The following is a 10,133-nucleotide window of genomic DNA, read 5'->3' on the forward strand; positions in this document are numbered from 1 at the left end:
AAATAATATCTGTAGCTTAAATACTATCTATATTTTACTGTTCTGTATCTTTATCTCTGTCTGATTCGTTAGTTTATTATAAACAACACTTAGTTTCGTTTTCTTTTTGAGAGAGACCATAGAAAAGAGTGAGCATCTTTTACTAAAAACCAAGTACAAAGCCTCTTTTCTCAAAGGAGATGCTACGACATTCAACGGCATCATATCAAAAACTATGATCTAGTCAAAAAGTAACGCTGCAAACAATGCGAAGAAGTGCTGAGCAGTAATAGCTGATGATAGCTAGGTCAAAACCACAACAAAAGAATCTTTCCCTTGTTTTTTTATGACGAGCAAGATTATTTAAAAAGGTAATGTCCCAATCCCATTCTGTTAACAAGATATTGGCTGTAGGTATAACTTTGCATTCCTAGCAATGACTCCCCATGCTGAGATTATAATCGGAAGAGCTGTCCATTCAGGTGACTTTCATACACAGGCCGTTAGTAAGAGAACTCCTTTACATCAATGATTTCTTACATATTAATCATTACCCATTTGAGTCTAATGGCAGGCCAGCTGAGGGGTCGACCTTTGTGCAGTAAGGAATAGAGACATTCCTAACCTCCTCCTTGCACAAACAGCCAGAACAAAAGGAAGTGCTTCAACAGAGCTAGGGCACGGGAGGCTCGCTCAGAGGCAAGGCTACTACAGATACACACAACCCGAAACGTTCCTATGCATGACAGGCATTACAACAGACCACCTAGGGATAAAGCCAGTCACAAAAAGCAATGTATGACTGAAAGGAAAAATCCACCCCTAAATCTCACAATCTTTTATAACGTATAAGATTTTTTCTTTTTGTATTAAAATTTTAAAGTAATTGGTTTTAAACTCCTGGCATCATTGTTTCACTTTGGATACAGTGTTCCTGTATTACCTACAATACAATTCAACTGCTTTCAGACAGTGGTAACAGTGGGACTTAGTCCTTTCCTCATGTCTAAATTAAGAGCCTGACGAAGTGAGTCTACATCGCTCATCTCCTCATCTGTACACTCTGCTCAAACAAATCAGGTTCCAAAAATTCAACACGCTAATACCATTGTCAACACTCATGGTTGTCGCCTCTGAGACTGCTAACTGGCCAAGTGTCTGCCGTAACTCAGAGCCATCGGGTCGCACTGCATTCTGGAGCTTTAAGTCCAATTTTTGGTGTCGCTACTATGTTGGATTGCTCATTAATATGATATATATCATTGCTGGAAAAGGTGACTGAGAAAAGACCTTTTTACTCCTTTGCTCTGTACAAAAAAACCTGGCACCTTATTTCTTATGTTTGAAAGTGTTATTTCTATTAAACAAAATTGTAAATGCATTTGCAATGCAGACTAGCACTCAACCACAAACTTTTTTTATGGGAATAACAAAATTTTTTTTTTACCAATAATCAAATTTGCAAATAAAAATGTATATAGTGTGTTTCAGAGTGCATTTTCCTTTAAAGCAAACCAACAAACGAGCACACTGTACATTATTCAGGAGGGAGTGGGAAAGTTTTTAAAGGTCATCTAGTAAGGCTTTTAGTGCAATGCACTTCGCACTAATAAAAGCATTAGCCAAGAACCTTTGCAAGCAGCCTGTGGCCATGGGGAGGCTACAGAAGTGAGAGTGAGAACACAATGCCTCCAGGCCTCTCCTGTGGTCTTCGGTCACACTCCCACGGTAAGAAGTGCCAAGTAAAATATCGTCAGCATTCCAGTCAACACCTGTACCCAGCATTCCTTCAGCGTCTTACTTCGCCTTTGTCCCTTATGCTTTTTCCACCTTTTCCCTATTAACAGAGCCCTTTGTTGTTTGATTTTGACAACGCTGTTCCCGAGTCCCGCCAGGAATCCTTTCATTACTTAGTGCTATCTGAACTGTCAGAAGTGAGGAGTGAGGAGCGGATACATGACACAGGCCTGCAAGTGTAGTCTTGTTTTCAAGGCCTATTCCCTTTGCACGCACTCCCTCACTTTTGCAGTCATGCTATGCGTACAATTGCTGGATATATCCTACTGACAAAGAGGCATAAAGCCACTTCACCTTGGTTAAGAGCTTGGCTTTTTATTAAACAAATGATGGATGAGAACATTCTTTATACCAGTCATCCCCTAGAAACGAGATAAAACCAACTCTGAGTGATTTAAGGCTTTGAAACAAACCTGCAACAGATGGTTGATACAACAATAACAGTTTAAGGGAACCACATTTACACTACTTGACAGCTGTAATAATTAAAAACAACCTACACTAGCAAAGCCATGTACTGTATGTTCTACGAGTAAAGGACAAGCCGTACAGAATGATTTTATGGATGAGAAATACTGAGAAAGACATTCTATTCTCTATCTACGGTTATTTTTGCATTATTAAGTTTAGATTTATAAAAGATTTTTTACAATTTGAATTTAAAAGATTAAATCTTTTTACTATTAGAAATAGAATAGAATTTAACAGCAATAGACAAACCCATGGCTTCTGCACATAGCATCTACAATAATGTTCTTCACTTAAAACTTAATTGTCTTCTGACCTGGCCACTTTGTGTGATTATTTAACTGTATCTAAACTATCGTATACAGACCATTTCATTTTTTTCAGTCCGGAGGAGAATAATGTCGAAAAATTATTTTAAGCCATTGCCACATCTCATTTATTATTTTACTTCTGAGTTCCATTTCCACCTGCTTAAGCTGTTAGAGCTGAGGCCCTCTTCAGATGAAATTGGTGGCCAGGCTTTTTCATAACTTTAATGCTAAGCCTTTTATGAACCAAGAATTGCAAAAAAAAAAAGAGAGAGAGAGAGAGAGAGAGAGAGAAAGCGATTTTAGCTCCAGTGCAAGCTTCAAAGCTTGGGGTTCAATATTAAGATTTTTAGCCGTTCTCTCCTGACTGTCCTGGAGGAAACACAGGATTGACTTTCACTCAGGGTCATCAGAAGCCCTGGGGCTGCTTTGTCAGTAAACATACACCCTCCTTAGAGACCTGAATGGTCAATGACATGACAACGAGCACATGATATCCCAATGGTTTCACAAACGAACTGTTATAATCAGCAACAATGCCCACAAGATCTCAGACACTATGACTGTACCAGAGATGTTCCAGCAAAAAACCACAAGAAATCCTAGGCAGGCAGAAAACACATGTACATATGTGCCAAGCAACAGTAAGAAAAAAATAGGGATATGTTTTATATGTTTATTACTTAATAATAATCACCTCCACTATTGTCTACCAAACAGTCGCTTGCTTTCTATTGGTTCACAAGACTGAAGCTTGTGAATTCACAGGTAAAGGTTCACCAAGATAAAGTCAATGGATTGATTTTTCTGCCAAGCGGATTTTATTTATGATTGGCTTTCAGGTGGCTAGCAAAGAGCCAAATACTGTATATACCGCTGATGCTATAAATCATTTCATCATATGATTCATCCAAAAATTATACACTACCTTTACAACAGCAGTCATTACACTCTCATTCAACGCCAGTAATGATCTAACTCTGAGCTTTTGGACTTGGCTCACCTTCGACACAGAGTTCAACCTCCTCCAGGTTGCGCAGTGTAATCCTCATCAGGCTGGAGTTAAGCATCAGCTCATTTTTGTGCCCGGGCCACATGTCCTCGGGGGCCAAGTTGACGAAGAAGATGCGTGTGTCACCGGTGGCCACCTGGTTGTCACAGATATCCGGGTCCCCGAAACCACCAATCATCACCTTGTTCCCACCATCAAGCAGTAGTTCTCCGTTGACCATGGTCTTGCCTTTGAGGTAGCGCCATACCCTCACCTTCAGACACAGAACGGATTGAATTATGTAAGAGCTTAAGAGAAAATCTTGAATGAAATCAAATTCTGCATTCTATAGCATAAATATTAAAGCAAACAGCACATATATTTTAAATGTATTCGTGCACTGGGAAAAATGCTGACCACTGCTTTTTAGCTGTTTTATGGTATCAAAATAATGTAATCTGCCTTGAAGAAAAATGCCTTGAGCCATTCCCTGTCATGGTACATCTGTCTCAATGGATGATTGCTTCAAACTATGGCTTTAAGTTTAGACATCTTTTTTAGTGAATGCCAAACGAGATAAAACATCGAGGACTCTTTTAGCAATCGGGTGATTTTCCCTTCCGGGCAATGACAAGGTACAATTACATTCTAATAAATAGGAATCACTTCATGCACATGTACACTGTTTTATTGCAGGAGTTTCTAAATGTATCAAAGTTCATGTTTTAAAATTGCACGTACTAGACATCGTAAACATTCTGTAACCGAGTTCTCACTTTGTCTTATCTAACAAACCTGAAGGAAATATGACTAAGGTGTCTATTTAGTTTTCCTTCTTATAGTTCCTAAGCATGTGGTTCCTTTTCCTATAAATTATCAACATGGAGTAAACCACCATGCACAGGGGGAACATACAAACTCTGTGCACACAGACAGGAGGCAGGAATTGAACCCTCAACCCTGGAGATGCGCGGCCACAGTGCTAACCTGTACCCCACCGTGTAAATGAAATGTTTAATATAGTTTAATTAACATTCACAAAACAAGCCCTAGAGCAGAAAGAAGTGCTTGATTCAGTGTATAAGTTAGTCCATCAGTACAGTGTAACAACTGTTAAGTGTAATTTGATATCCTGACTAGCAATTATCAACCTGACCTGTATGTACAGCTTGTTTACTGGAAGGTTAATTTTTGGCCCGGTTATACTTTTCTCTATGTTCAAATATTAAAAGTGGACTTTCATGTATGGGACATAAAAACTAAAAAGAAGACATGACATGAAATAGTAGGTAAATTTTTTTACCGCAGCACAGGGTACCATAGCTTGCATGGGTAGCGTGCATTTAAAATTTTCTATATTTATTCAAGCAGAATGTGACATTGAAACAAAAGCATATTTTTAGCCGGCATGGTGGCGTAGTGGTTAACACTGTCGCCTCACACCTCCAGGGTCTGTGTTCCTTGTGCTCAGTTTGCATGTTCTCACTATGCTTGATGGGTTTCCTCCCACAGTCCAAAGCCAGGCAGATTAGACTAACTGATGTGTGAGTGTATGTGTGCGTGTGCCCTAGGATGGCTTGCCATCTGGTCTAGGGTGTACCCTGCCTTGGATAAAGCGGTATGGACGGTGAGTGAGTAAGCATATTTTAACAAATGTGTGACGTGTTTGTGCATTTCTTTTTTTTTTTTTTTAAGCATTACATTTATGGCATCTGGCAGAAGCTCTTATCCAGCGTGACTTAAATTTTTTTATCTCATCACACATTTTAGGGTCAGGGGCCCTGCTGAAGGGCCTAACAGTGGCTCCTTGGGACATTCCCATCAGTACTGCAACCACTGAGCTGGCCCTATGCCTGTCCCAAAGACACATTCCCATGCACCATTATGAAAATAACAGGTGTTCTGAAAAATTATGGTTGTCTGCACAGACACTTCAGCACCTGTAGGAAATCCTATTTATTTTGATATTTTACAATCATTTCCTGATTGTATTGTTTTACTTAGACCCGTAAAGGACAGTTTGATAGAACGGAACAAAGTACAGTATAAAATACCGCACAGTCATGTGTGATATTAATCAATCTGGCAACACAGCCAGGTGCTTCTGATTCAGGTTTACTGTAGTAACTGCTATACAGATGCTCAAACTTTACACTTTGAAGTTGATCACACTGGAAATTCATTAGACTAAAGTCTCTGAAAGCTGAAAGCGTTTGCGGACTCTCTCTCTCTCTCACTCACCTTGCAGGAGTAGGTGTTGTGCACCGGGTCCATGTTGAGGATTTCCTCCACGGTGCCGGTGAGCACGATGTTCGCTTCCTCCTCGCGCTCCTGCAGCATTTTCTCGGGGCAGCTCGCGCTACATAAGCGCGGACACAAAGCGAGCCCGGCCACGAGCGCCCAGCCGAGCACGCGCAGCGCTCCTCTCATCATCATCATCCCTAAAAAAAAAAAAAAACTTCAAACTCTACAAACTCTACAGACTCTAAACTCTGCGCGCTGGTACAATCCCGGACCTTCAGTTTCCTCCGAGTTCAGTGCGAACTGCGCTCCTGTCACTCTACACACCGCCTCGCCTACTTTTCGGGCTGCTCTCTGTTCAAGCAGCCGGAGGAGAAGAAAGGAGCTAAATTCTTTCCCGAGGAATGTTTCACCGCCAGCAAGCTCCTCTCCCCCCCTCACTCACACACACACACACACACACTCAGCTCTTTGAGAGTGACGCTCCCTATTTGCATGCAATCTGAATTGCTGATAAGAGAGAGAGAGGGAAAGAGAGGGAGAGAGAGCGGAGGAAAGTGCGGTGCAAAACGCCACCCTTCGGAAAGACTGCAGGACAATCACAAAAAGCAAGGACTTTTCACTCAGTTGTAAATTACTGCATGTTTTTTTTTTTTTTTTTTGGCAGGTCCTTTAAGTGCCACAACATATAATATTAATAATAATAGTAATAATATTAATTTTTAAATATTAATAATAATAATGGTCCTGGGGGCACCCCAAAGACAGTGGGCACATGCATTTAAAGGGGAGATATCAATACCCTCACTCACTCTCACTCATCTTCTATACTGCTTTATCCTGTATTTAGGGTCACGGGGACCAGGAGGCTTAGGGCACGAGGCGGGGTACACCCTGGACAGGGTGCCAATCCATCGCAGGGCACACACATACACACACTCATTCACACACTATGGGCAATTTGGGAACGCCAATTAGCCTAACCTGCATATCTTTGGACTGTGGGATGAAACCGGAGTACCCGGAGAAAACCCACCAAGCATGGGAAGAATACATGCAAACTCCATGCACGCAGAGACGGGAACTGAGCCTGTCCAGGAATCGAACCCAGACCCTGGAGGTGCAGAATAGGGGGAATTTTATGTCAAGACCCTCAGATGCAAGAAAAAAAAAGCATCACACTATGATGTCACTCATAATATATAAAACAATCATATATATAAAAAAATCATAGGTGCCTTTTGCAAACATTTTTATTTGAAATTTCATTACACCCAAGTTGACCTTATTTATAGGTCTATGTGTTTTGGAATTTTTGACATTTGGATTAAACCTATTCAATTTAAGTGAGCAGGGAAATAGTCTACTAATTATAATAACTCAACAATATATTTAATCATGGTGAGACGTGACATAAACTATTAAAAAAATCCCAGACCCCCTAGACCCCACTTTGAGAACCACCTACTTTAGGATCAAACAATATATTATAATCACTTTTTTGTCTTTTTAATATTATTAAAATCATAGAAAGCTGTAACAGGTCACAGTTGTGTCTGAAAAAAAAATGTATAATTGCATACTATAAGCATCTTGATCAGTGTTTCATCTTCAGGAAGCACTTAGTGCTGGTCTATCTCAGGGCACAGAATGAGAATACCATGGGACGGGATGGGATGCCATTCCATTGCAGGACTTCAACACACTTTCACACCTCCCTAGTGTCCCTAAGATTCCTCCTATGATGTTTTTTGCAAGATCAGAGAAAAGCAGACTACCCAAGGAGGAAACAAACAGGATACAAACAGTAAACTGCGCTGAGGATTAAAATCAAGGAACCTTGGACTAGGAGGATCATTTTACTGTAAATTATTTTCTTTCCTCTGCATAAAGGGGCCACTCATGACAATTCATATGACTTATTTTACTCATATATATGACTTATTTTACTATTGGTTTTCTTTCTTATTAAGCGGATGTCTATCTGGAAAGGACAGGGACAGCAGGAAAAGGATGATGTTGATATAATGATGAATGAACTGCATAAACGCTGCCATGTGTGCACTTACAGCGGCAGTGTGTCAATTTCCACCCTTCCAAAGCTGTAATTTCACTAGCCGTCCATCTATTCTTGGAAAATAACAGGGTGTGGAAGTAAGTCTGATATATTTGTGGGGAACATGATTTGTCCTGTGATTTCTATTTGTGCTGCTTGTCATCATTAATCTGAAGACGTCTAAAGCATGGAGTGTAAATTGCAGAGATAGCTGTGTAAACATCTGATTGGAGGTTTCAGGGCAGCTGGGCTTTTATGCTCTTGTAGTCTGATTTGTAGTCACACAATGGCATGAAACAAATGGTAATGAAATGTAGTTGATCAGCCAAGACATATTTACTATCAAAACATAACATAGCTAACAACTGCATGTTGTAATGATAAAATTGCTAACATTTTTAGATTAATCACATTCTGCATTTACTGTATAATCCCTGCCTCGCGTCTAAAACACTGGCCTCCCAGGAACTCTTTAAATGGCCCAAACATGTGGAAATCGATTAAAACATGGTCAAGGCTGTAAGGGAAATGTTGTGTTTGTAAATATCTGTGTGTACAATTCCTCCAGACAAATGCATCTCTCCCACTATTTGGTAACAATTATAAGTAAAAAATTTTAAGGATCAGTCAAAAAAAATTCACAGGAACTGAGACACCTCAGCCAGGACCATCAGTCACAGACATATGGCGTTCTTTAAAATATTTGCGTAAAAAATGCTATACTGTGCTTGAAGTTATTCTGTAAATGTCAATTCGTTTTACAGCTTCATTCACAAGAAATTTTACCACAAGTCCTGACTTGACTTGAATGCCCCTCGTACGTTTCCTCTGACTGTTGCAAAGTGCTGACACTGGGGACTCCTTCCAAAAATATTAAATAAATGAGTCCTCACAAAATATTTAATCAAACCAGCAACTTGATGCATTATTTTTAATGTATTAATGCAAAATGTCTACCATACATTGCCTGTGCAATCTGTTCCTATAGAAATGATAACATATTAGACAAATTGCATTTAGTATAAAGCTGTGGTTTGGTTTGTAGCCAGATGTACTTTCAAAGCTGCTGTCATAGAAATTTAATCACTTCCTTTTGCTTCATTAGAATTGAGAGCTCAACAGTATTGTGATATAAATGCGCTTTACTTACTTTAAATACTGTAACCAATGCATTCATTATATACATTTTTTTGTGAATATAATAATATAAAGATATGCTTCACCCACATTAACTTCAGCACTAATTAAATTTTCCTTTGGTCCTAAAATGTAATGAGTAATCTGCAAATCAAGCTACTCTAAGCTATAAAAGATCTTCTTTTATTTAGACAAACATTATGAAACCCCAGACTGAATACTTCACGTGAATACTTGAAGTGAGCTGAACTAGCTTGAGCAATCCTGAGCTGGTACACAAATCTGATCCTATTGCTTTTAAACCTTGCACGCCCACTCTCCCGCTTTCTCTGCTATCTCATCCTCTGACTCTCCGAGGTAGCATATGCATACAACCCACACAAAGCCCACTGTACTTGACCTTATTTAAGAAATATTGCCTTCCATAATTGCTCATTCCACCATAGAACATAGTTTGAAATGGAGAAAAAAAGCTGAAAAAACACTGTAAGTCTACTACTGTATGTGAAACCAAATTCATTTGTTAGTGTAAAAACACAAGAAACAACACAGACATAAGAATAAAACTCATACCTGGGGTAAAAGGAAATACCACTGTATATGTCTGGTGCTCACAACCTGACCAAAATGTTTTTTTTTTTTTTTTTAATTAAGCTCTATTTGTAAATCAGATTACAAACTAGTAACCTAATTTAAAACTAAAGCAATCCTGATCAGCCAGGCACCGAATATGAATTAATTAATACAGTAAATTATTATATTTACATTCATGCATGTGGTATATGATTGTCCTACATGTTTTATATCTAATCACTGACTTGCCCCTGCACAAAATATAACACCTTTTTGTTTTGCATCCAATACAAGTCTAGATGCATACTTTAGTTTTAACCTATGAACATTTCTGATATATTTTTTGAAATGGAAACAGCTGACAAGAGGGCACATGTGGAGATGAAGAATTTGTAGAATTATTGTTTCAATTTCAGTAAGGTTTAAATTAGTATTTCTACTTCCACATCTTTAATAATATTCTGTGACTAACAATAAACTGTGGTCAGTTAATATATATATTTTAAAAAAAAAAAACACGGAACACACAATTCATACCCAATTGATTGATTGCTTAATTTGTTAACTATGTCTAAGACTTGAT

At 38.9% G+C, this 10,133-nt stretch overlaps 1 protein-coding gene across 1 annotated transcript in view; it reads right to left on the reverse strand.

Moving 5' to 3' along the window:
- Positions 1-6,211, reverse strand: part of agrn (agrin) — a 255,732-nt gene extending 249,521 nt beyond the window's left edge. The window contains exons 1-3 of the mRNA XM_053483299.1: positions 6,060-6,211; positions 5,785-5,984; positions 3,556-3,817 (exon numbers count right to left, since the gene is read on the reverse strand). Coding sequence (XP_053339274.1) covers positions 3,556-3,817; positions 5,785-5,982 — 460 coding nt within the window. The 5' untranslated portion in view covers positions 5,983-5,984; positions 6,060-6,211. The remainder of the gene's footprint in view (positions 1-3,555; positions 3,818-5,784; positions 5,985-6,059) is intronic.
- Between the last annotated feature and the right edge of the window lie 3,922 nt (positions 6,212-10,133).

Source organism: Clarias gariepinus, chromosome 22 (assembly GCF_024256425.1).
Source record: "Clarias gariepinus isolate MV-2021 ecotype Netherlands chromosome 22, CGAR_prim_01v2, whole genome shotgun sequence".
Taxonomy (NCBI): domain Eukaryota; kingdom Metazoa; phylum Chordata; class Actinopteri; order Siluriformes; family Clariidae; genus Clarias; species Clarias gariepinus.